Source organism: Bicyclus anynana, chromosome 1, assembly GCF_947172395.1.
Source record: "Bicyclus anynana chromosome 1, ilBicAnyn1.1, whole genome shotgun sequence".
Taxonomy (NCBI): Eukaryota; Metazoa; Arthropoda; class Insecta; order Lepidoptera; family Nymphalidae; genus Bicyclus; species Bicyclus anynana.
Genome location: NC_069083.1, coordinates 7,673,620 through 7,699,760, shown reverse-complemented (window position 1 = coordinate 7,699,760; position 26,141 = coordinate 7,673,620). Strand labels below are relative to the sequence as shown.

General features: G+C 35.3%; 2 protein-coding genes across 2 annotated transcripts in view; one reads left to right on the top strand and one right to left on the bottom strand.

The window, feature by feature from the left end:
- The window catches only part of LOC112052882 (uncharacterized), a 32,509-nt gene extending 31,077 nt beyond the window's left edge, over nucleotides 1–1,432 (top strand). The window contains exon 6 of the mRNA XM_024092119.2: nucleotides 75–1,432. Within this exon, the coding sequence (XP_023947887.2) occupies nucleotides 75–138 (64 nt within the window). The 3' untranslated portion in view covers nucleotides 139–1,432. The remainder of the gene's footprint in view (nucleotides 1–74) is intronic.
- A 132-nt stretch (nucleotides 1,433–1,564) lies between these two features.
- Nucleotides 1,565–26,141, bottom strand: part of LOC112052886 (dynein axonemal heavy chain 8) — a 43,434-nt gene continuing 18,857 nt past the window's right edge. Inside the window, exons 35-90 of the mRNA XM_052886968.1 lie at nucleotides 25,468–25,639; nucleotides 25,053–25,301; nucleotides 24,815–24,949; nucleotides 24,577–24,705; nucleotides 24,281–24,486; nucleotides 24,019–24,157; nucleotides 23,641–23,851; nucleotides 22,991–23,147; nucleotides 22,593–22,786; nucleotides 22,339–22,504; nucleotides 22,046–22,147; nucleotides 21,717–21,939; nucleotides 20,920–21,049; nucleotides 20,630–20,847; nucleotides 20,080–20,216; nucleotides 19,951–20,003; nucleotides 18,938–19,145; nucleotides 17,942–18,203; nucleotides 17,040–17,162; nucleotides 16,339–16,456; nucleotides 16,163–16,258; nucleotides 15,744–15,850; nucleotides 14,794–14,957; nucleotides 14,147–14,347; nucleotides 13,717–13,857; nucleotides 13,217–13,321; nucleotides 12,753–12,937; nucleotides 12,234–12,367; nucleotides 12,021–12,152; nucleotides 11,527–11,729; nucleotides 11,201–11,315; nucleotides 10,678–10,854; nucleotides 10,329–10,496; nucleotides 10,149–10,249; nucleotides 9,853–10,051; nucleotides 9,554–9,765; nucleotides 9,284–9,422; nucleotides 9,021–9,205; nucleotides 8,799–8,925; nucleotides 8,595–8,730; nucleotides 8,277–8,494; nucleotides 7,950–8,192; nucleotides 7,519–7,654; nucleotides 7,244–7,397; nucleotides 6,879–6,998; nucleotides 6,729–6,789; nucleotides 6,408–6,587; nucleotides 6,055–6,253; nucleotides 5,378–5,639; nucleotides 5,041–5,280; nucleotides 4,556–4,723; nucleotides 4,048–4,189; nucleotides 3,277–3,466; nucleotides 2,757–2,878; nucleotides 2,251–2,412; nucleotides 1,565–1,736 (exon numbers count right to left, since the gene is read on the bottom strand). Coding sequence (XP_052742928.1) covers nucleotides 1,611–1,736; nucleotides 2,251–2,412; nucleotides 2,757–2,878; nucleotides 3,277–3,466; nucleotides 4,048–4,189; nucleotides 4,556–4,723; nucleotides 5,041–5,280; nucleotides 5,378–5,639; nucleotides 6,055–6,253; nucleotides 6,408–6,587; nucleotides 6,729–6,789; nucleotides 6,879–6,998; nucleotides 7,244–7,397; nucleotides 7,519–7,654; nucleotides 7,950–8,192; nucleotides 8,277–8,494; nucleotides 8,595–8,730; nucleotides 8,799–8,925; nucleotides 9,021–9,205; nucleotides 9,284–9,422; nucleotides 9,554–9,765; nucleotides 9,853–10,051; nucleotides 10,149–10,249; nucleotides 10,329–10,496; nucleotides 10,678–10,854; nucleotides 11,201–11,315; nucleotides 11,527–11,729; nucleotides 12,021–12,152; nucleotides 12,234–12,367; nucleotides 12,753–12,937; nucleotides 13,217–13,321; nucleotides 13,717–13,857; nucleotides 14,147–14,347; nucleotides 14,794–14,957; nucleotides 15,744–15,850; nucleotides 16,163–16,258; nucleotides 16,339–16,456; nucleotides 17,040–17,162; nucleotides 17,942–18,203; nucleotides 18,938–19,145; nucleotides 19,951–20,003; nucleotides 20,080–20,216; nucleotides 20,630–20,847; nucleotides 20,920–21,049; nucleotides 21,717–21,939; nucleotides 22,046–22,147; nucleotides 22,339–22,504; nucleotides 22,593–22,786; nucleotides 22,991–23,147; nucleotides 23,641–23,851; nucleotides 24,019–24,157; nucleotides 24,281–24,486; nucleotides 24,577–24,705; nucleotides 24,815–24,949; nucleotides 25,053–25,301; nucleotides 25,468–25,639 — 9,082 coding nt within the window. The 3' untranslated portion in view covers nucleotides 1,565–1,610. The remainder of the gene's footprint in view (nucleotides 1,737–2,250; nucleotides 2,413–2,756; nucleotides 2,879–3,276; nucleotides 3,467–4,047; nucleotides 4,190–4,555; nucleotides 4,724–5,040; nucleotides 5,281–5,377; nucleotides 5,640–6,054; nucleotides 6,254–6,407; nucleotides 6,588–6,728; nucleotides 6,790–6,878; nucleotides 6,999–7,243; nucleotides 7,398–7,518; nucleotides 7,655–7,949; nucleotides 8,193–8,276; nucleotides 8,495–8,594; nucleotides 8,731–8,798; nucleotides 8,926–9,020; nucleotides 9,206–9,283; nucleotides 9,423–9,553; nucleotides 9,766–9,852; nucleotides 10,052–10,148; nucleotides 10,250–10,328; nucleotides 10,497–10,677; nucleotides 10,855–11,200; nucleotides 11,316–11,526; nucleotides 11,730–12,020; nucleotides 12,153–12,233; nucleotides 12,368–12,752; nucleotides 12,938–13,216; nucleotides 13,322–13,716; nucleotides 13,858–14,146; nucleotides 14,348–14,793; nucleotides 14,958–15,743; nucleotides 15,851–16,162; nucleotides 16,259–16,338; nucleotides 16,457–17,039; nucleotides 17,163–17,941; nucleotides 18,204–18,937; nucleotides 19,146–19,950; nucleotides 20,004–20,079; nucleotides 20,217–20,629; nucleotides 20,848–20,919; nucleotides 21,050–21,716; nucleotides 21,940–22,045; nucleotides 22,148–22,338; nucleotides 22,505–22,592; nucleotides 22,787–22,990; nucleotides 23,148–23,640; nucleotides 23,852–24,018; nucleotides 24,158–24,280; nucleotides 24,487–24,576; nucleotides 24,706–24,814; nucleotides 24,950–25,052; nucleotides 25,302–25,467; nucleotides 25,640–26,141) is intronic.

Below are 26,141 nucleotides of genomic sequence, written 5' to 3'. Positions count from 1 at the left end.
ATTACTTACATAAGCTTATACTTAGAAACAAAAACTAGTAGTATTTATTATTAACATTCCTTGTTTTTTTACAGAGCTCCTAGGTCAAGATCTGTGGAACCTCTCGGTAATTTTCGCGGTGAATGCAAAAGAGATTGATGCTAGAAGAGCCAGAAGCCCAAAGACAGCTAAAAATTGATTTTCTTTATTAAGTGCAATATTTTACTTTATTACTTGGCCAAAGGCGAATCACTTACATTTTAGAATTATTTTCGTAGGTGTTTAAAAGTACGTGGTACTTGTACTTGTATCCCTTGTATGGTATATCACGTAGACGATATAAATTAATCAGTAATCAAACAACAACATCAATGATTCACACCAGTGTTCACAAATATTGCTGTGGAAGAAACGTTACATTTTAGAATTATTTGACAAGCTCAAAGAAATTTCTAACAAATGTATTTGTTATATAATCTATTGGATTGAACCTTCATAAAATATCTACAATCATACATTTTTGAGAATTCTAAGAGTATGGTTGTGAACATTGGTGTAAAATATTGTACACATTGCATCGGATAGCTTTACTGAGTAGCTTGTATATAATATTATGCGGACATTGAATGTTATATTCCTACTTCCATAAATTATTCTATCGTGTGTCGATATTTTGTCAAATATTATAATGAATTGTATAATGTGACTATAATAAGACTGTACGTAATTTCTACTAAGTTATAAGTTCTTAATTAAAGGTATGTCCCAATAGAAATGCTAGATCTCGTTATATCTGTAATTTGTTCATTCCATGACAGATGATACTGCTAATTGATGTCCGGGACGTCTGTATTTGTGCAAAAATATCAATGTACAGTTCTATACAAAACGTTTTAGGTACCTCATACTATCACCTTTCGTGGGATGAACCTATAGGTGCTAATATATGATTATGACGTTCACCTTAACTTATATCCAATATAACTAAAGTACATACCCAGATCTACTTAATTCTATAAAAATAAATAGACTGATATTTCAATTTTCTATAATAATTATTATTTGTACCTATATTCTCAACCAAAGCTTAGTGATTACGTGGGTAATATTTAAACAATTTACGAAACATAAGTACTTCGTTAATATACTTATACACACTACAAATCACTGGTCATTTGTATCGGTGCTCCGTCCAATTAAATGTTAAAATGGTCAATTAGTCAATATTTTGATGATTGGCATACACATCGAGCGTAGATGACAACTTTTTTACAAATTCGACAAAAGAACCATACCATCCACAAATCAATCGAAAATTATTGATATTATACAATAAAAACTAATTAATTCATGAACAGTATTGTTAAAACGTAATTTAAATGTTTTGTAAATAAATTAAGGATACCTCTCGATGCTTCCACACTTTTAGTTAAAAATAAAACGTTTATAAGTATGCAATGTATTTTATTTTGTTCAATTTAATAAATTACATTCTAAGTAATAATAAAATTACATATTAATAAAATTCTACCGATTTTACAAAAATAAAACTTTTACAAAATCGTCGTTTAGACGTATAACACACAGCAGAATCATAATAATAATTGGATTCTCAGTAAAGAAAATACAATTTACTTGATATCACATAAAATAGCTACCCCTCTGAGTATCCAGTGGTCGGGGTTCTTAACAGTAGGTAGCCACAGAGGGGTGATAAACGTTAAACCAGTACGGAAAGGCTTTTTGTACACTGGACACTGAAACAAGCAAAACTTTATGAAAGTATTAATACAATAATTAAAATTCTTTCCAGCTAATCAGTGCTAAAATGACTTTGCACAAAGCAAAATGTTTGGCGTCTGTAGCCATGATTACTCATATTGAGCCTAAGAAAATATAAGAACAATTCGCTTTATAGATACATGAAGGATTGAGCTATTCAGCTATCTCCCAAAGCCTCCATAGTTTCTATATTATCTAAAGTAACATTACGATCCTGACGAGTACAGGTTCTCGCAATATCGTTTGTTTTAAAAATATGAAATATGAATAATTTTCTGGTATTACCTCGAAAATTTTCTTAGAATATGCAATATGCAGGTTATGCATATCCTCAAAACTGACATTTAGAAGACAACTAATTTAGGAGACGGCGTTGTATTACTCGAAAAATATGACAAAGCGAGACCCTGGGATCCTGATTTTTAAGCAAAATCATGATCTTACTCTAGAAATCTAGATCCAGATCCAGATATGATTGGCGATACTAACCTGATAGAGCTTAGGGTCCTTGGGCGCGGTAGAATTGATGGCGTACACGTGAACAACTGGCAGCTGTGTGTAAAGCACTTTGAGCGTCGACTCGCACAGGCGCAGGTTCCGTCGGTCCCAGCCGGCACCGTCGAGGAACAAGCCGTGTACGTACACTCCCTCCTAGAAACCGATAAAGCAATAAAGAATATCTTCATCATTATCTTCATCATCGACATCATCATCAGTCTCTTCTTAGAATAAGAGGGATAAGCACCACGCTGGCACAATACGAATTAGCAGACTTCACACACGTAAAGAATTTAGAAAATTCTCAGGTATGCAGGTTTCCTCACGATGTTTTTCCTCGAAATACATTACATTTCAAAACTGTGATATAAATCAAAACACTCATAATTTTAATTTAGAGAAATGCATAACAAATTATCCAAAAGCAAAACTTGTACAAAGAAAATAATATTCATTTCCAAAATTAAGTGAAACATAGTATAATATAAATTACTAACATTAGGTGGGGACTTAATTTCGTCTAACAAATATTTGGTCACATCATTGTGTAGAGCGACCATGTCCAAGGCCCATCCTTTGTGTGCTCTGGTCACTTCTTGTCGCATTGCCGTTAAAAATCCTTAAAATATTCGTCAAAGGTACATTTTCATTGATAAATAAGATATTATAAATCATCATCCCCATCAGCCTAATCTTGCTGACAACAGGCTAAGCCTGTCTCCTAATTGGAGAGAAGAATCATCACAGCTACTCCGTAACGATCAATAATCAGATGTTAATGATAATGATTGAGATCGAAGGCCTAATGTGCTATCCGAGGCACAACTTCCCGACTACAGGCTGCTTCTGAGGATTTCTTGAACTAATAGCATTATTTTATTATATCCATGTTACGATTACATCAGTACCACTTTCAAACCAAACGATAAAGTGCGTTTAAGTTATTAAAACTTCGTTTTATTATCATAATATTATACCACAAAATCCTCAGAATATTAATCTGCAGGTATGTATTACCTTGAGGATTAAAGAACCCAGTCATCCAGAATGAAAACGGTCTGGCTTGGAAGCACCAAGTGGCAAATTGAATGTTTCGCTCTAAAAACTCGGTGAACCAGAAACCGAGTGTGGAGGACGACCAGGAACCCTTTTGCCAAATTTTTGGCACCTTTGCGTCGTATATGTTATCGAGCGAATCTCTTAGAGCCTGTAAGTAAACACTGCTATATTATTACGTTCATACTTTGCCTATGTATAGTTTTGCGATTTCTTCTTGTACTTTTGGTCTAACGATGTTTTTTGCCAAATTTCTTAGCTCTAGAACTTGACGATGAAGAAGAAGATCGACGGAACGACCTAGTTCTTGTTGTACAATCAAACTGTTCAGTTAAATCGACCGTGTGTAGACAAAAATGTGAACTGTGCAGTTTTTTTAACAATTTTGATTGACACTTCATCATTATCAACCCATTTTTGGCTCACTGCTGAGCTCGAGTCAGGCCAATAGTCTACCACGCTGGCCCAATGTGGATTGGCAGACTTCACACACGTATAGAATTGAGAAAATTCTCTGGTAGGCAGATTTCTTTACGATGTTTTTCCTGCACCGTTTGAGACGCGTGATATTTAATTTTTTAAAATGCACACAACTGAAAATATGGAGGTGCATGCCCCGGACCGGATTCGAACTCACACACTCCGAAATCGGAGGCAGAGGTCCCCGACCAATTACTGGGCCTAACGGCTCAATACTATATTACACAATAAATACTATTCAACATTGAATACCTCATTCATGATAATTGTTCCATCAATGGCAAGAAGCAAGTCCTTGAGCGTTGTTCGCACTAGAGTTATAACTTTCTGCATCCTGTCAATCTCTTGTCGTAAGAATATAACCATTGAGTTCAAAATACCGTAGAACCTCAGCCTTAGATATTAAAAAAAATATATTTTATCATTTATAATCTATTTTACTAACCCCGGGCGCAAAGAGAGGGGTGCTATAAGTTTGACGCGTCTGTCTGTGGCCATAGCTCCCAAATGAATGAAGCTATATGGATTTAGTTTTTTTTTTATTAAAGGTGTTTGATGAAAATCGGTTGAGTTGTGGGAATGAAAGTGGGGAAGAATAACCAAATTTCTGCAAGTCTCAAATGAAAGCGCACTGAAAGAGAACATTGATGAATTGATCATATCGATCGTAATTAATAATGCCATGACATTTAGTGGTTTTAAAATTGTAATTTTTAAGTAGGATTGATTAAAATTAAGGCAATTTAGGGTCAACGCTTACCTTTCTTTAACCTCGTGAGGGTCAAAGTTAGGTGGTACTTTCTCTAACATCTCTTTACTTTGTCTGTATACAGATGCTTCACGTGTTTCTCCACCACCAGAACTAGATTCTTTCGGCTGTATTGATAATATTGTATCGAGCAACTCCTGAGTCATATTTCTTTGATATCTGTAATTATGTTGATAACCTGAAGTTATCTCGGCTTAAAGGGCCATGCTGGAAGGGTGTTTGGGCTTGAGTGTATTAGTCCAGACGCCGCAAGATCTTCGGTTACAAAACTCACGTCCGGGTGACGTCAGATATCGGGGACCTCGTCTTCGCCGGCGAAGACGCTGTGTAGCTTGTATATTTCGGGTGTCTAGATCTAAGATCGACGTTGCGATCGGGCGTGTAGTTGCTAGTCTTGACCACGGGGTGAGTAGCGGCTCTCCCAAAATACCCTTTCAAGAGCTGGGTTATTACATGATTATTACATTACTACTCACGTTATATCAGCATTTGTGTGTAATCCATATGCTTGAGGTGGATCAGTAGTTTTCATTTTCTCGATTTCCTCAATATATTCGGGGATATTTTTAAACTTCATAATACCATAATTCTTATAAAATTGAAACTCATCTGAGAACAGCTGTTCAGTTAACCACACTTTGCAAAAAGTAAGAAGTAAACGGTTATCGTAATCGTCCGTGACTCTGCCACCATATTGTACTGCCGAGACCATGTATCTACAAGATTATTAATAACATCTGAAGTGATCTCTCTTGGAAATCGATAAATAACATTTTTTATAAATTAACACCCTAATTAAAAAAATAGTCTTACCGCACTGTAGTCCAACTCACAGACTGACCAGGCTCCAATATATCCAAATGGTTTTGTACGAACATACAAGATGCCAACCAATCAGCCGAATTAAACTCATATGGTATATTCCAACCTAGAGGTCCAAACTTGCGTCTCTCTTGCACGACAGTGTGTAGGAATGATATCGTATATATCATAGGCAGGTAGAAGGGACTGTCGCTATAATCTAAGAAATCCTGGCTCATAGAGTCGTATGTTCTCATCAATCCAGCTTTTATGCCTTAAAAAAATAATTACAGTAGTGGCCTACATGAAGTAAATTAGACTTTACGTTCTAATGCTTGTGTCGAGAAGCTAAAGTGGTAATGGGCAGAGCACATAGCACGAAGAGCCGATGGCCGTTGGGGTCCCAAGGTGCTGGAATGGCGGCCCCGCACCAGAAACCGCAGTGTAGGTCGACCCCCTATCAGGTGGACTGACTACATTAAACGAGTCGCAGGTATTTGACTCGGTGGATGCAGTTGCAGTTGCAGTGGATGCAGGCGGCTCAGTATCGTGATGTTTGGAAATCCCTACAAAAGGCCTATAACCTGCAGTGGACGTCCATCAGCTGACATGATGATGATGATGATGAATGAATGATTGCTTTATGTAATAGCTACAATTCAACTAAACAAAGATGTTAATCTGCATACCTGACGGGGGTTCACAAGTATATTTTATTGACATTTGAAGAAGAGTGATGGGAAATTTTTCGTGAACTTCAGTTGTTATCCATAATCTGAACGTTTCGTGAACTTTTTCTGGTTCTTTTTCCAATTCGGAAAATTGTTCCATAACTTCAACCATGTATTCTAACCCTAAATGGCAATTTTGAAGAAGTACCCACAAACCCTGTTGATTAAATACATATAAAATTATGAACCTTTATCATAAATACTATCTTATAACAATCCTTTAACGTAATAAACTCCTAATTACTTCACAGGAGAAACAAAAAACAATCAAACAGTTAATTACTACTGATCACAGATTCTATGTTTCTTACCTCTTGTAAAGCGCGGTCAATAAGTTTCCTAGCATGAACCTCCTGACCCTGGCCCATGGATATAGATGAGCATAGGCATTCTAGACGTTTGGCCGTAGTCTCTATAGAGGGTGTTGGATCCGAGCCCATAGATAAATATCCGATCAGTGGCACCAGAGGTCGCGACTCTAGTACCATAGCCTGTGTCCAAAAAAATATTTATAGGTAATCATCCACAGATAAAGATACTCATTTGTATTGATTGTAGAAGGAAAGTAACGCTTTGTAAATAGATAAATCACTAAATCCTTTTTAAAGTATGTTAACATAAAATTACTTTACCTCATAATTCACAATAACAGCTTCAGAAAACCTAGCACCCATTGAAAATGTTACATATTTCCTAAAAAGAAAAGCATTGCATATAATAAATTATTAAATAGGAAAAGAACTTTTAAATATTTCTTTGACATCGACGTCAGAAGAACTTACAAGCTTTGTGCCAATGCCCGATCGGAACACCAAGATCGAACTATCAAAAGTTTTCTAAAAACATCCAATGTATGATATCCATCTGGTAGGGTTTCTTCCTCAGGAGCTTCCTTGTCAAACCTTTTGTAATAAGGATATTATTGTTCATTGTATATTTCTAATGAACTCAACAAAAACAACAGAAGTTTACTAAACTGTTGTTGTTTTTGTGTAAAATGTAAAATGTCTAAGCAAATAAATATTTTTTTCTTGATTACTAGATGATAACAAGACAAGCTACACTATCAAAATACTCTTTTATATTTACCGAGTGAAGTTAATTTAAAAAATAACATCATAGTCTTTCAACAAGAAACTTTACATACCAAGATTTCCAGCCCTTCTCGTTGTTATTAACCTGTTCTAGTATATTAGTGAATTGTCGCAAAGAAGATAATGCCACAAGATTCAACCACGACATATCAGTAATCCATTTGAATGGTTTCGGAGGGCAAGCGTTCAAATCCAATGCTGCACCACCTTTGTAAAAATAAATCAATATCGAAAATGTCGAAGTAGTCAAAATGCCGAATGCAGTAAAACGCCGAATCCAAAACCAAAACAATCACTCTCTAAAATAATCACAATGTTATATAAATACCTTTAATAAATGTTTGGAATTCATCGTAAGACACATATTCTCTTTGTAGATCAATTTTCAGAGTTAATAACAACGTAAACAAATATTTGTGCTTCTCATAAAATCCACGACTGATATATTTCCATACATCATAAGTCTGCATACACAAAGTTATATTAGATACGATATCTTCAACTGTATACTAATTAATTGTGTATTGATAACATATTCTAGCTATGAGCTATTTTGCTATTATTCGCAAAAAACTTGCGAATCCATAAGACAAAGTCATACAGATCTGACAGAAAACCTCCTACGCTACGATACTTTTTCCCGGATAATCCCGGATCTCGAATAGCAAAAAAGATATTAATAATAATGAACATCCACAAAGTAACACCTGCTTATATTTACACATAAAATTAATCAAAATTAAAGAAGAAATGACTTACCAAATAATCAATAATAAAGGCAATTCTCTTGAACGTGATTGGGCTTGGCTGTGATCGTTCCATGGATATGTCAAATCGTTCGAGAAACTGTGCCAGCGAAGTCTGGTACATGTTACATACGAGCGACATGTTGCAAATAAGAAAGTACAATACAGAGCCACGTGTTGCTACTGGTCTGAACTCCTCGCGGGCAATGTTGATCTTTTGTTCCGTTTCCTTTGCTATATCTAATTTTTCTTTCACCTAAACAAAAACAAGCAAATTAATGATCAAGTGGTTTGAGGTTTGAGAAAATTTGGAAAAAATATCTTTTTTCTCTATACTAACTTCAGTCGCTGTACTCTTTGTGATATTCAACACTTGAATCAGCGATACGTCTTCTACCAAAGAACCCTGTATCGTGGTAAGTTTGTGCAGTAGATTTGCTTCCAGCTCCTGCATCTTGCGACGATTAGCCGTTACGTCCATTATCAACTGAGTTCTTTCTGCTTCCATTTCCGCTTTCTCCGTTAAAATTACACGACCCAGCAATTGATCTTCAAGACCTAATAGTTATCATATTAAAGTTAAGTAACCAATGATAGGCGCCGCAATAAGTATTAAACTGAAGTTCAAAATACAAAATTTCATTTGAAGTTAATGTACCTTGCATTGTGACAGTGAAATCAATGATAGACGTTCGAGCAGATATTTCAGGAGTATAAGCAGGATTGGGAAGTTTTGTAGTAATATAAATTTTGTGACCAGCAGTAACATCAATTTCTTTATCTCCTAATTTGACCTACAATCATTTGAAAATTATAAAATATTCAGTTGAAATTTATAAAATAAGAAATATAAACATTAAACCTTAAACGAGGAACCAATCTTTATATAATTTTTCTCCAAAATATTATCCAGAGCAGGATCTAATTCCTCAGCTACGTCTTCAATCAACATCGGCAAACCAAGGGAAACACAGTCTTCCACGTGGTTCCTGAAGAATTAAAAAGCAATCAAAACAACAAACTATCAAAAAAAATCTACTTATAATTGCGCTCGTTACAATCCCGTTACAAATTATTACCGTACCTGAAATATTTGTGATTGAGGGTAGTTACTATAAGACTATTTAATTTTTCCATGTTTTTGATCCAAATCTTTCCTTGTGTTTGAGGATCAATAAGTAAGGGGAAGCGTGCCGCTTTTGTCACGATAATTCCATTCTGCACCGACAATTCGTCTGTAGGTAGGCCGCATAAATTCCAGTCTCCAATCTTAAATAAATTTATTTAATTACGAGTAAGAATAAATTATTTTCAAGAGCGAGTACATAAAGCTTAATAAATACGAACAGTAGCAGCATCCGTTAGTTGATCAGTAATGCTTAAATTCATGGAAACAGGAATTTTCCTTCTTAATAGTTCGTGAAGCCAATTCTGGATTAAATACAATCTGAACTCCTGATTGAATGGTCCAGTATACGATAAAAACCTGAAAATTATAATCAGTAAGCTATAATATAAAAAAACAACCCTAACAATAATAAATTGCATGATTTTATGTTCATTAACATAGATACATAATTTTTGTTAGAAGTATAGTTCAGCCAATTATAGAAATACCCAGTCAGTAGCAGGATGTCACCGACGAGGCGTTCTATTTCAGATTTGAATAAGGCAGACTGTTCCGTCCATCGCACTCGTTCACCACTCAGTCCATTGATGAGGGCAGTTGCTGCGTCCATTTTTTGCTGGCATTTAGCCGCATCATCTAATACAGCCTGTTTTAATGTCATCGCCTCTTCAAACTGCCTTTGCACTCCAGCCAATTCCCGCTACAAAGACAATACAGCTCTAATAATTCTAATCCATGTAAAAATATCACTCTTACTCTTTAATATAATATAATCCTTCCTGGTTACCTCTTTGGCTTGTAACAATGCCTCGGCCGCTTCCAACTCTCTCTTGGCAGCTTGATACTTGCCCTGCATGACGGCGAGGTTAGCTTTTAATGGCAACACGTCCTTGTTCACGGAGTAAAACTGCGCCATTGCAATAGTCCACGATATCAAACCTGCTACATTTCCGCAAGCAATTTTAGCAGCCTCAAAGGTGTATTGACTAAAAAACAAAATATTTTAAGTAGAAATGTAGTCCTAATAATATGATAATGAATGATAAATAACAAATAATAATAATAATGCAATAACACCAATACCTGAATCTAAAGTAAGGCTGCAATAAGTCAACCATTTCGGCGTTAATTTCATCTTTGGGATAAAACTTCAAATTATTCAAAAACCTCGAATCTGCCATTACCTAACAATAACATGAGAAAATAAAAATAATAAATATTTAAAATTAAAAGATGTCAATTGCGACTTAGGTAAAAACATACCTTTAAAGATTCCGCCCAGGAAGCCATTAAGAATTGTTTTTCAGGATCAGGCTTTATAGAATCAATACGTTTCCTAAACAAAAGTATTACTGCATCCATAATTAAAGTAATCAAGTACGGTGGTTTGCCTAATTTTCGCACCGTCGCAATATCCGCTGCATTAATTGTCTGAAATATTAAGAACATAGTAATTAAATCAAAAATTTACTGACGAAATGTTTGTAGGCAACTCTTGAAATACCACATGAAAAACTTAAGTTTAAGATATATTTTTTAATTATTTGTTTCATTTCCACTTAGTCTCCTACCTTTATTTTTCTAAAAAAAATAGTATAGAAGTAATCGTTACCAGTAAAGCAGCCTCAGCAGCTTCTAGAGCAGGCTTAGCAGCGGCAAGTTTCTCTTCAGCGACTGCCGTCTCTGCTGCAATCACACCGACCAATTTTACTGCTCGATCCTTCACTGCCAATACTTCAGCCTTCACAACTTCAGCAGCCGCTGCAGATTCTGCTACAGCCGCTAATACCTGTTAACGGAAGTATTCGCTGTTAAATCCTTTTTATAATGGAATGATTCAGTACATATTTCTTAATTATAGCCATCGTTGATCCACGGTTTCACCCGCGTATGACCCGTGAGAGTACGAGGATAAAAATATGTGCTATCTATTAGTTAAGGAATTTTGAAAATCGGTTACCGAGTTTAACACAAACAGTACTATTTGTAATATTAATATAGATGTTTTACCCAGTATATGTTTATTTTTAACTTCTTCCATAAAAACACTTATCGACAGCAGACTAGGCATAAATAAAATATAAACTGTTACATTCAACATAAGCAACTGTTTTAAGATTTATTTGACTACTCACTTCTTCCGCCTTAGCGGTAGCTTCCTTGATTTCCAATTCTTTAACTTCCAATTCCTTCTTCAAAATATCAACGCTCGCGGCTGCTTCAACGAGCTTATCTAACCCAGTCGTCATCCTTACAACAATATTTTAAAAATATATTTAATACAAAAAAAAAACAAATCGTTTAAAATTTAAAATATTTATAACTTAAACAAATTAACCTGCTAAGAAGGCATTTTATAACTTTTTACAATATTTTTCTGCTTTAACTATTGCTTCTGGTCTTGATATACTGAATTATAGGTTTACGAACTCGTTCACAAAAATGGATTAAATTCACTAACCTTCTAGCTAGCTCGGCAATATACAAGTGTTTCTCCTTATAAAGAACTTTGTATCCCTCTAAAAAGGATAGATATGACTTCGGAGTCACGTGAGTTTGTCGACGAAATCTGTCGTAGTACATGGAGCATGTATCGGCCACATTATCTTGTACCATGCCCATAATTTCTATTAACTGCACTTTGGTTTCCGTTGAGCACACAACCTTAGGAAGTAAAAATTTAAGAAACAAGTCACGTTAATTATAATCTTTTTAACATAAAAATAGAACCGACTTCAAAGAGGTATTACAGTTGTTTTGATGTTAACAATAAATTACTAAATCGATTTTCGTGAAAATGAAATGAGACCAACCTGGAAGTATTTTCAAAATTAGTTAATAAATACGAAAAAGACGAAGTCATGAGGTAACAAAATTAAAAAAAAACGCGTCTAAATGAGAAACTCCTCCTTTTTTGAAGTCGGTTAACAAAATTATAAATCACTAATCTCTTACATGAAACTCCCACAAGAAATGATGGGCGACCTCAATTAATGCTTCTTTTGGCCATTTTTGAAACCAATCCATAGTAGACCCAGAAATGAGTCCAGGGAATTTTAACGCCCTGCTGCGGAATTTCTCGCCTACCTGACAATTGTCAAACAACACTTTAATAAAGACGCTACGCATATTTTAGATGTAGCGCTTATACTCAAATATTCTGATTACCGGTGAAAAACACAAAACGACGTGTAAGTTGGCTCTTGATCGCATAATAAAATATTCGTACAGCACATCAGGCACTGGTATTCTTCTCGGTGCATACTTTTTCATAATCGGCGTCAGCTCGTTAAGTATTTCATCTAAATAAACGCGTAAGCAATCATTCACACGAGAGTTTTTTAACGGACGTTAAAAAAGCATTCAAATACATTAAATGCATTCCCACTTATATGTTCATTCGACAGGGTTTTTAAAACACAACGCTTTTTATCGTGCAGTGTTGCATTTTCAATTTTGGCGTTGGAAATATACCATGAATTAAATTAAGAACGTAAATAAAAGCACCAACGCTGGGTTTTATCTCTATATATTAACTCTTTAACTCTCGTGCGAATGAGGAATTATTATTCAAAATACTATTGTAAAACTAACTATCTATATGAACAAATTAGTAGCACATATAACAATATAGGTTATGTAAGAATCATTGAAATAGACAATATAATTATTTTATAACAGTTTTACCCATTTCATCTTTCGCAAATAAATTGGCGATTTCTCCTGAACTGAGAATATTATTGAGAAATTCAAGAAATTGCTCATCTTTTATGTCATTGTCTGTGAATATAAATGACACACCAGTTCCTTGTAGACCAGCAATTCTATATAAAACTTTGATATCATCCATAAAGTTATTTACATTGTATGATCTGCAACGTTTTATTAACTTGTAAGAGATCGCTCGTACACATAAATATAGTTATTAGGAAACATTATTATACAGGGTGTCCCGTATTAATGGATAAAACGTAAATGGCAGATACACCACCTCATTATCTTTAACTAATTTATTCTAGATAATTAGCTGGTGTATCTACCATTAATTACGGGACACTCTGAATATCACTAAAAGTAACGCTATCAGAGTCTACCGGAGATAACTACAATACTATACGAGTATATTACTAGTAAATATATAATATTGAAACCTTGTTAGTGTAATTTGATAAAACGAAAAATTCGCTATGAACGTCGCCAACTTCGTCAAACTTTGTTTACCAGAGCCACCTACTCCGACAAGTAAAGCATTTCCACTAAAACAAAACATAATTCTTACTATTATTTGTATAGTTCAATTATTATCACGTTTGTTACGGTTTCCGTGGCGTAGTGGTATACGCAGTGGATTTACAAGACGGAGATTCGATCCGCGGCTGGGCCAACTGATGTTTTCTTAAGCAGGTTCAGTCCAGGTCTGGCTGGTGGGAGAGACGTACCGCCAAGCGATAGCGTTCCGGTTCGATGTCGTGTAGAAACTGAAAGGGGTGTGAATTTTCATCCAACTACTAACAAGTTAGCTCGCTTCCCTCGTAGATTACATCATCACTTTCCATCAGGTGAGATTGTAGTCTAGGGCTAACTTATAAAGCATAAAAGAATATATTAATTATCATTTAGCTTGTTGCAAATAATGTCAAGTTTAGCTTACCGTGGGGTATTAATAATGCGGGATATAATAAACAGATGCACCATGGCATCGTGGAAGAATACTAAATCTAAATGAGCTCCTCGAATTTGTTCATTAAACGTGTCTTGAAACTGACCAAGTTTTTTAAGTACGAAGTCCCATCTGAGAATTAGAATTTGAACGTATTAACACTTTGTTGTTATTTCTAATATCATAAAGAGGTACAGTTTGTGGTGTTACAGGGGGTCTCTGGATCTACAGAACCGATTTTGAGAATTCTTAAACTACTACAAAGTCACGTTGTTTGCGAGTTTCATAGGCCATATTTTAACTCCGTAGTCTCACAGAAACGGAAACTACGCTGGTAAAACCGCGTGGCATTGGCTAATCTAGAATATATAACGACAATATAAAAATTAAAAATATTCTGTTATAATTTTAAATATCTCACGTAGGTAGTTCTTCGTATATTTTAGGAGCATCAGTGGAAAAATCTTCGTCTTCATCGCCAGTTGGATCTACTGGTTCACGAAGGAAGTTAACGAAAAAGGTTTCTTTTTCCGGAAATTCGCTAACAATATCTGGCAACTCTTGGGCCGCAGTCTTCCAAAAATTCGCCACAAACCAATCCTTATCATCGAATGTTGTGAACCTATCAGTGCAAAAATATTAAATTTACCTTACTTATTACTTATTCAGCAATAAAACCTCCAACTTTTCAGTTGTGCGTATTTTAGGAAATTAAATATCACGTGTCTCAAACGGTGAAGAAAAACATCGTGAGAAAACCTGCATAACTGCGAATTTTCTTAATTCTCTGCGTGTCTGAAGTCTGCCAATCCGCATTGGGCCAGCGTGGTGAACTATTGGCCTCTCATTTTGAGAGGAGACTCGAGCTCAGCAGTGAGCCGAATATGGGTTGATAATGATGATTCAGCAATAATATATGAATTATTTCTTTTTATCACCAAAGTAGTATCTACTGGTTTATACATTAGTAACGGACCAGATAAGTTTCGCTTTGATAGTTACGCAACCTACCAATCACAAGAAAGCTATCGGCGACAAAAAGCCTATAATTTAAAATAATTAATTTACCTGTCGGAAATAACCCTCAAGCATTCATGAAACCATAACTTGAGTGCTAAATTGATTGAAGGTAATTCTTCTTTCTTAATAAAAAGTATTCCTTCCCAAATTCTTGACAAATCGCGTAAGTTGAACACGTAGTGAAACTTGGCTGGCGTTGGCAACATTTTAACCTGAAGAATGAATATTATGTTTTATGAAGTAATGTGCAAACCAAATAAACCAATCGGAGATATATTAGTTCACGATTTTTGAAAAGTGGTGCAAAGAGATGCTGATATTTATATTTCCGAAACTCCAGTTCCGATGATAGGGGCTTAGATAACCATAACCCAGATAGCTCAGACCAATTATAGAAGGACCTGTATCGCACTCATAGTCACGATAAAATTGTCTGTCATTTTTGAAGAAAACGAGCTTAGATTTGGTATATATCTTACACTAAACTAGAAGTTTTTGCCCGTTTTTTAAACATCATTTAAGTTTAAAATCATTCGTTTTTTAAACAATTCAATTACACAAAAAGGTATTTTTACTAAGCTCTTTAACCGACGAACACGATTACAACAATTTAACATCGATTCTATAGAGACAGTTTTTATAATCGCATTAGATCGTTGATCATATACTTTGACAGAAAAGTAACGTCTAGCGAGGCAGGTCCTATACAATAATTGGTCTGAGCCCAGATAGAGACGTGATAGCCCAGTGGATATGACCTTTGCCTTTGATTCGGAGGGCGTAGATTCGAATCCGGTCCGGGGCATGCACCTCTAATATGTGTGAAGTCTGTCAATCCGCATTGGACCAGCCTGGTGGATTAAGGCCTTACCCCTCTCATTCTGAGAGGGGACTCGTGCTGAACAGTGAGCCGAATATGGGCTGTTAATGATGTACCCAGATATACAATTTATCTGTAAAAACTGTAAATTATGCGAAATAGTAATCAAAGTGCTTACCTTTGTCTGCTGCCATATAATACGTGTCACTGGAACGAGACGGGGCATAAACTCCACTATCTTCTTGTCAAACCGCGTTTTACAAAAATATCCTGCACTTATAGTCTCTGCAATAATAATATTAATTAATAGTGATAGCCTAATGATAGCCTAGTGGGTGTGTAATACGTGCCAGCCTAAATATCACATGTCTCAAACGATGAAGGAAAAACATCGTCAGGAAACCTGCAAACCTGAGAATTTTCTTAATTCTCTATGTCTGCCAATCCACATTAGGCCAGCGTAGTCCTAACCCCTCTCATTCTGAGAGGAGACTCGTGCTCAGCAGTGAGCCTATGACTTATTATTCTAATTTAGAAATGAAATTTTCTGGTCTCTATTAAAATTTTCTTTCCATTACAATTTTCTTTTGTACTAACCAAAAATTTTATCCATTGAAACTTCACTTGGTAAGGTGCAATTAAAGATATTGAACTGACGCTTCAACCGAGGCGGAATATCGTTTCGACCACCACCTGTGATATTTAGAAGTATTTACCATCATTAGCATAAAAATGTATTCCATTGATCCTTTTAATAATTCGCTTAAACTTACCTGGATGGATCATAGCCCCAAACATTTGTATCTCGGCTATTATAATAAATTCTCCTGGCTTTTCTAGCGAATAAAAGCCTCCGCATTCCATCATTTGCCGAACTATTTCATTTGTTACCTAGAACAGAGATCTAACCTAGTATTCGTATGTAAATCTGAATAATAATGGAAATATGTCATTGGATGTTCATGTTGCAGGGATATCATAAAAACAGGGATTCGAATATTCGATCAATTCCCTAAGGGATATGATCAACTCACGGAGGATGTTAAAATAACAACACGATTTTATCTTTTCCCTAAACAAATTTAGTGAATTAAACAAATCCCTGAACGGGTTCAGTGAAATGACAGGTAACCTAAACGACAGATCATCGCTTCGCGGGGCTCCTATTTATGGGTGGTTTAAAAAAATAACTACGAAGGCTAATATAATAATAAGCTCCGCTCCGTTTCACTCCCGCTTTAGCCTTCTAACGTAACCTATCCGAGTCGGGGTACTCTGAGTCGGGGTAAGGCAAATATCATTCGGGCAAACGGCGGTACCCCAGATCAGGGATTTGTTCAATTCACTAGATTTGTTTAAGGAAAAGATAAAATCGTGTTGTTATTTTAACATCCTCCGTGATTGGATCAAATCCCTTAGGGAATTTACCAAATCCCTGTTTTTATCATATCTCTGCGACATCCATATTACTCACCTGATCTCCCCATTCGTTGACGACCGGCATGTTAATGTCGTCAACAAACACAGTCATGGCCCTTCCATTGGGTGGTCCGTAAGTCATTCCCACTCTTTTCTCGACGTACGATTCTATAATTCTCTACGTGGGACAAAACGTTCAATAAAATATTTTAACTTTTAAAATGTATTAAAGCGCAGAGAATGCGTATAATATTCAACACCAGAAAACTTACAGTGGGGTGGAAGGGATGATCCGCCCCGGGCTTCTGTTTTTGGGGAGTGGGGGCATCCTAACTTTGGACTATCCAAGATTTGGTGGGCTCCCCTAATGTTGTTACATAATTACGATTATACAAACCTAGCCGACGCCATGCGGTCGCGTTACCATGGGAATTCGTATTTAAAATATGCCCTATGACACCCACAAATAACGTGGCTTTTAAGGGTACCTAAAAGAATTTTCAAAATCGTTTCAGTATTTCTAGCGATTACCCCATACCACAAAAATTTCCTCTTTATAATTTTATTAGTAATATTAGTAATTATTTAACAATATTATATATTGACCTTGATATGACCTTAGCCTTCGATTCGAAAGGCGTAGCTTTGAATCCGGTCCGGGGCATGCTTAAAATTTTCAGTTAGGTATGTGCATTTTAAGAAATCAAATATCACGTGTTACAAACAGTGAAAGAAAAACGTCTCGAGGAAAATTGCATACCTGAGACTTTTCTTAATTCTCTACGTGTGTGAAGTCTTACTTAGTTATAGTAATTATTGTACTAAGTATACTAGCGGACTAACAAGTGGGGTGGGTTCCTTAGGCTTAGGGGACCTCCTAAGTTTAGAGTATCCAAGATTTGGAGGCCCCCCTAATGTTTTGTAGCTTATACGTAATCAAATTAAACAAAAACCTACTTGGAACATATTAGGAGTGGTAGCAGATGAAAAGTTTATCATTTTAAACAGTTTCACTTCGTTATCATACTTCATCATGTAACTTTTTAGCATCACAGTCTTCGCAGTGCCCTGCTCTCCTATCAGTAAGACGGCTTTATTCTGCTTCGCTATTGTGTCGATCAAAAATGATATACAAACATTGTCTACGTTAGGCACGAGTATAGAAGCATATTCTGGTACACTATCAGGTGGGTAAATGTAATCTTCCACTATTTCAGACCTGATAAAAACAAATATATTATCGTTATACAGGGTGCTCGGGAGTATTTCCCATAACTTTAAAGCGTTGACGAGTCCACTTATAGGAGTCGAACTGCATAACTTATATTTTTTTTTTAATTAAAAAATATAAACTTTTTATGTTTTCATACAAAGTAATTCAAATAAACCTGACGATCCATATACAATAAACAATCTATCAACAATCTATTCTTGTATTTTAAAATACGTAAAACTTGGCTACGTCATAATTATAAGGATGCCTCATGCGTATAAGCCCATATTCGCATGAACGCTTTTTAGAAAAAGTCCGTTGCAAAAATCAAATGGGGGCTAAGGGACACATTTTAAGATTTATTTACAAAAGAAATATTATTTACCCCGAAAATCTGAATTTTAGAACACATGTTCCTTGAACATAATTAATTTTCGGTTAAGAATATAACACCAGAGTTATGGGAAAAACTCCCCAGTACCCTGTATAAAATTTAAGTCCCACTTAGGAACATTGTGATAATAAACGAAGTATAAATCTTGTATAATGGCGCAAAACTAACCGATCTACATGATAAATTCATGTAGACTTTAAACAAAAGAACCATCAAGACTTCATGATATTTTAAATTAAGAAAATTATGACAGATATAAAAAATCAATCTTATCTATTACTCAATATGGCTATTCATTATTATAAAAACTTAGCTACTTGGAAAAATATTGAATACAATACATCACCAGTGTTGCCAGACACCAGTTTCGTTGACCATAAATTCGAAAGGCATGACAAATTCCTTGGACTTGGCACCCGGCCAGTCCATACGTACTGGCAATTTGGTCATAAATTCTGCCATTTTATATCGTGCGTCCAACTCGAGCACAGCACCCAGTGACCACATCATAGAAAAAATGAACAATCGCTCTAGATGACGGTCGGTATGCATTTCTTCAAACAAAAAATAAGGAGTAAGTTATTACATTCAATCAAGTTCAATAGGTACATTGACAAAAATTAAATTGATAGTATGTATTAAATGTGATACTGCGTCCTAAATAGTAACCAAATTCACTTCAATTTAAACTAATACTATCGGACGCCCGCGACTTCGTCCACGTGGAATTCAGTTTTCCACAAATCCCGTGGAAATCATTGATTTTTACGGGATGAAATCTGAAGATTTATCTATTTTCGTTTCAAATTTCAACGAAATAGGTTCAGTAGTTACTGCGTTTAGAGTAACAAACATACAAACAAATATCCATACAAACTTTCGCGTTTATAATATTAGTAGAATTATATGTTTATGTAAGTATATTTCATTTATTTTTTATTGTACAGTATTTTAAGTCGATATTTGCGCACCAACCACTTCTCTTTGTAAACGTGAACTCCTTATAATAACGGTTGCCTGGAAGATATCACTGTAGAGATAAGGCCGCCGTTACACCATTGTTTGTATTTTACTTGGTTTATTTTTGTAAAATTTTGTTATTTTGTTTTTGGTGTAATAAAGTGTTTTTTTTTTTATTATTATATGGGTGCTTCTGAGTTCCTCATTCTGCGTATATTTAAATGAAGATACCCATGTGAAATACATATTTACATTATATACACTTTCTATTTCCATACATAACGAACTTTCAGTGATGCAGAACGCAGAACTCAGTACGCCTGAAGACTTTTGTCTGCAGATGTTATGAGAAATTACACTCCCAAAATACTCGTAAAATTCAATAACAAGAATACGTACTGCCGCCGGGTATTTCTATTTGCAATAGACCAACCAACACATCGATACATTGTCTGAAAAAATATATTATTGTTAGAAGTCTAAACTTATTAGGATTATAGTAACGTTTATAGTAAAGCTTCCCCAAACCTGATGTAAATGGCTTCGAGAAGCTTCATTTTCGCCGGCAATTTTTGTTGCACAAACGAATGTACGTCGTCGTATACTTTATTGAAAGCCGTTCTAAATGCGTCTGCCTCTTTTGGGGTTCTTTTTTTAAGCCAACCCTGCACGATATCCAAATAACTTAGCATAAATTCAGTTAATATTTATACTTTGTTTATGTGTTGATAGCCCAGTGGATATGACCTCTGCTTCCGATTCCGGAGGGTGTGGGTTTGAATCCGGTCCAGGGCATGCACCTCTAACTTTTCAGTTGTGTTTAAATATCACGTATCTCAAACGGTGAAGGAAAAACATCGTAACACCTGCATACCAGAGAATTTGCTTAATTCTCTGCGTGTTTGAAGTCTGCCAATCCGCATTGGGCCAGCGTGGTAGATTATTGGCCTAACCCATCTCATTCTGAGAGGAAACTCGAGCTCAGCAGTGAGTAGTGAATATGGGTTGATACTATCTAAGCAAGAAGCAAAAAATTAAGCTTTTCTTAATTTACAAAACTGTTCTATACTTTAAATACCTCAAGTATCGGTTGCCATTTAAGTACAGAGGAGGAGAGAAAAACCATGCCCATACGGCTGACGGTGGCTGGGGATGCATTGTCAACGTTATCGGGCTCGAATACAAGTTTGCTATTGAGCGCCATCGATATACGATCACCGTTCGCCAAAGTTAATGTTTTATTATCATCTAACACAGAGTTCAGATTTTCAATCCAAACGGCATCGACGGGTCCATCTGCAAACAATACGTTACTGTTATATTCCTGTTTATTTATATAAATCACCGGAAATAATAAGGTATACTTGCCCAGAACAATCCAAGTTGTGTCAGATTTTTTTACTTTTAAAGCTCTCCGCCACAAAGTGGAGAATATACCATCCGTCCAATCGTTGGTAGCTACGTCTAAGCGACCAAACATTTGAGGTGCTGTTATAGCCTGAACAAATTAACAGGTCATTTTACATGAGTATTTAGCTCTGTCAATTGCGTTGCCTTCGGCCAAAATAGATATTATCTTTGCGAATTAGAAATGAAGAAATCCGCAGAAGACCTAAAGTCACTGACATAGCTTAACAAGTCGCAAAGCTAAAGTGACATTGGGCAGGGCACCTTGACTTCAAGCGCGTTACAGCCATTGGAATTAACGATGTGACTGTGGTTATGAAAGGGCGTGTGGATATTCTTACAAGAGGGCTATGTCCAGCAGTAGATATCTATTGTTTGATAATTATGGTGATATTAATTGTGGTTAGACATTTTTGTGCAAACCAGCAAGCAAATCACTTCATGTTAAGTGACTACAGCTTTCATGAACATCATTAACACCTGATGAGTCATTATCAATGCGTATCCAGCTTTTTAGAAAATGATTTATTTATCTATACCTATCTAACCTTATCTACAACAACCCCATACTAAAGGTATGCAAGAACACTGAAGATGAAAGCCGACATAACGCAGCTTTGCTGCAGAAGCAAACTGAGAAAACTGGCTCGTGGTGCTGCTGTATCAGGCATCCAGGGGATGGAGATGAAATCATTTTTATGTGGTGTGAAGTAAAATGAGAGGGAACACTGACGTAATTGACAATATTTATCCCGTACCTTTGGATTCATTCTCATTTCCTTATGTGGCCTTCCAACTTCTGTAAGCGCTGCCATAAGTGTGTGAATACACGTTGTTTTTCCAGATCCTGTTGGACCCATCGTCATAAGGCCGTGACGTACTAGTGACGTCTCATACAACTGAATTATTTTCAAATTCCATTCAGGATGGTTAACTAAACCGGCTCGCTCTGTCATAAGGCCTATGGCACGTTGCATTTCTCTATTTGCAAAAATGATTAAAATATCAGTAAACTGTAATTTAAATATTAAAGTAGGTATATGTAGATTACTAAAATAATAAAATCTTTTATCAAACTTAAACTTACTTGTGTGAGGTTTGACTCAATTTCATGCCAGGAAACAAATCTTCAATTAATGATATAAACAAAGGTTCATCTTCATCTACTAATTTTGATACATTCATTTCCCTAAAATATATTGAATAAATAACTAATTTATATTTATTTTCATGCAAGAAAATACTAGCAGACGTTTTTAATTTTGATTATACATAAAAGATAATTCAGATATATGTAAGCACGGAGAGAATAAAGTTACCCCAGAAACCAAACTTTAACGCGTACACTTTAAAAAATAATAGTTAAAAATATATACGCACTTCAATACTCTCATCATTATGTTTTCCTCAGTACTCTCAGGATTAGCACGTTTTTGGGAGCCCATTGTTCTCAACACAGATAAGATATTCCGAAGTCCAAAGTCATAATGCACTTGTTTAGATAGTTGCTCTTCACAAAGCTTATACAAAGTAAAGAATTTACGAGCTAAAAAGTTAAGAAACTTTACAATTGTAACTGAAAAATTACTAAAAAGAAGCCTAGCCAAAATAATCGCAATAGGTAGGTACTGTACCTAGCAAAATGTTCTCCTTAAAACCGCAACTGGCCAACTTGACTCTGATAATAATCTGCCTATCTGGCACCATCATGGCTACAGAGCGGAATTGAATCTTCAAATTTTCTGGCAACTCTTGCCGTCCAGCGTAACCGGGGTTCATTGTAATAATGAAAGCAAATTCTGGATTTAAACTCACAGTATCGCCGTCACTAAATAGAAAAAGAATGTTATTACTAGGTATACAATTTTAGATATAAAGAAGCTTGTGGCGTTATTTTTCGAAAAAAAAAGAGGTATATAACTATTTAAAAGATTCATACAAAATGATTAATTTGAGTTTCTGGAAAGAGACAATAACGTGTCTGAATTATATGCTGTTTTGTGCTTTTCATGCAAATAAAGAGTCTTCTAACCTGAAAATAAAGAATTCCTTCTTTTCTCGCCGCGCTGTTAGGCATATATAAATTTGTTGCGCAGCTACAGATAATACTGGTAGTTCAATGCGATTGAATTCATCAAAACATCCCCAAGTGCCAGATTGAGCCAAACCCTTGTAGATACGACCCAAACCTAGAATATTATTTGTCTCATGTATCAAGATAGCTCAAAAAATACTAAGATCAAACCTTAAAAGCAAAGACATTTTAGATCCTGGGTCAGACTCCGTGTTTATTGGTAATAACACATCGTAGTGACTAATCTCTTTAATGTATTTAATGTTTATTATATAAATCTATATATATAAAAATGAATTGCTGTTCGTTAGTCTCGCTAAAACTCGAGAACGGCTTAACGGATTTATCTTATCTTGGTCTTGAAATGTTCGTGGAGGTATAGGGAAGGTTTAAAAGGTGAGAAAAAATCAAATAATTTCCGGGAAAACCCTAAAAACTGCCCTTTTCTATTTCCCATACAAACGTTTAAGAGTCAAGCGGTAGGGGTAGGGTAGGGGTAGAGGTATAGAAGGGTAGAGTAGGGATAAAGAATAAGTGCACTTATGTCAAAACGAAGCTTGACCGGGTCCGCTAGTATTTATATATAAGTATTGAAAAGAACAACAAACCTCTAAAGTCCATCTGATCAGAGCAGTTGAACACGATCACAAGCTTGCCCAACGTACGACCCATGTCTTTCGTAGTCTCTGTTTTGCCCGTTCCTGCAGGACCCGCGGGAGCCCCGCCCATACTCATCCCGATGGCTTGTGATAGTGTAATATAGCAACGATCCGTTAGTGGTGTTATTACTAAACGCTCAGTTATTCCCAAGTACTCATTCTAAGAAAATATACTGAACTATTTAAACTGTACGTAAACGCTTAGAAGCGTTTAAGAAGTAGAAGAAGAAGTAGAATGCATCATAGATTTAATGTATGATATTGAAAATTTATGTAGATAAGAGTTAAAAGATAGTCAAATTAATCAGAATCAAACAGGACAATCACCTGGTACAAAAAGTCAACATCTGTTATTGATACGATGCAATCGTCAGATTCCTCAAAGTAATAAAATCTCGCTTGTTTTTGCCATTCGAAATCCCCGGGAGATTTGATCCTCATTCTTACCAGATCGTCGAATATATCTCTAAAATATTCATATCATTGAAATAATTATAAGTGCACATACAATTTGTAAAGTGCTGTTTAAAAGATTGTGACTTTATATATTATACAACCAACGATCTTATATGTTTTAAAGTCTAAATACCTTTGATGAACGTGTATTGTAATCATAGTTTCAACTCTAGTTCTATCTAGAGGAGTTAAGTCTGTAACAGTTTGGTCAATAAGGCCGTTTAATAAATCAAGATTCTTCTGATTCGTTAGCCTCATGATAAAACGGTCAGCTCTAGCTTTTTTTAATGCGTACTCAGCATCGCTTGTCCAAAGAATTTGCATCCCCAATAAACTTGCCTGAAAATTTGAAAATTAATATCTACTCGTATATATTTATATTTATATAAAATCTTGAATTTTATATTTTTTAATTTATAGATGGTTTACCTGACCCGGAAAATGCCAAAAACTGACTAAAAACTCAAATTCAGGATCTGAGGACATAGCCTGAGATATACTGGCAATTATGTTCTTTACAGTGTCTTTCATAGTATCCAGCAAAGTATTAAGCCAAATCTAAGTAACAAAAACAGATACTTTTAATAATGTTGTTAGTATTATATATAAAATCAATATGATATAGGTAATTTTTATTTTATACATGCATTACAAAAGTTATAAATACCTCTACTCCTCCAATGCAACTAACAGCCCGTTCCAAGGGAATAGTTTCACCATTGTTAGAATTCATATTTATAATACGATCTTTATCATCGAAGTCGACCGTGTACATTGCATCAAATATACTAGGTAGATGTGGCTAGGCAAAATAAAAAATTACCATAGTTTACAACAAAATCATATCTTTCAAGATAAATTTTGTCTAATTATTGTTAAGATATATTTTCTGTAATATTATATACCTGAATAGATTGCGGATTTGATGATTGTCCGAGAATTTCCAAAAGAACTGGATCTGAGACGAAGAAAAATCTCGGGAAGATAAGCCGTTTGGTCTCTAAGTAACCAGTGAGTGACTTTTGGCAGGCTTCAAGCTGTTCTATGAGATGAGGAAGCAGTTGCTTCAATGTATCATCAGAAACGCACACTTCCACGCAATTGACCATATCGCGGGCACGATACATGATTTTGACGTAAGTTTTATCGATTGTCTGTAAAAAAGTTAATTTTTATGCCACTATAATATTTTGCTTATTTTTCGATATACTCATAAAATCTAAATAAAAATTACATTAATAGGTATCTCTTACACTATTTTAAAAGTACCAACTTTAAACTTTTAAAAAATTAGAAGCATTATAACTTATTTATCCTTACAGCAAATCTTTTAGCCTCAGCTGGCAGCTGTTTTGCGATATCACCACCAACGAACACGGCTTCCAAATACATCCACAACGTCTGTACTTGCAGCCACTTCTCCAGGATGTCGGTCGTGCCCACCAATTTATTGATCCATAACAATATATCTCTCTTAAACGGTGCATTGTATCTGAATATAGACAATTTAAAAAGAAAGACTACAAAGATAGTTACTAAAAAAAAAGTATGTGGCAAAATGCTGAGTTGGGGCCTTTTTCTAGGTTATGCCACATATTGCAGGTCATTCTTTTATTGCTGTTGCACTGCGTGGACAGTTAAGCTATAATATAATTATTTAGAATTGAATAATGTAATATGTAGCATTACATAAAATAAAGATCTTACTTTCTTTCTAAATTCTTAGACCCACAACAAATTCTTAAAAGCACAACAAACTAATTTACACATCTGGTGTTATTAAATTTACTAACAATTTAAACTTGTCAACTGAAAATTTAACTATTACAATTTAATCAATCCAATTTGATCATCATGTCAACTGATGGACGTCCGCTGCAGGACATGGGCCTTTTGTAGGGACCAAATATTACGATCCTGAGCCTGAATACACTGATACGCGAATCCCTGCGATTTCTTTAAAGCCTAAGAATATGTTCCTATTTTTTTGTATG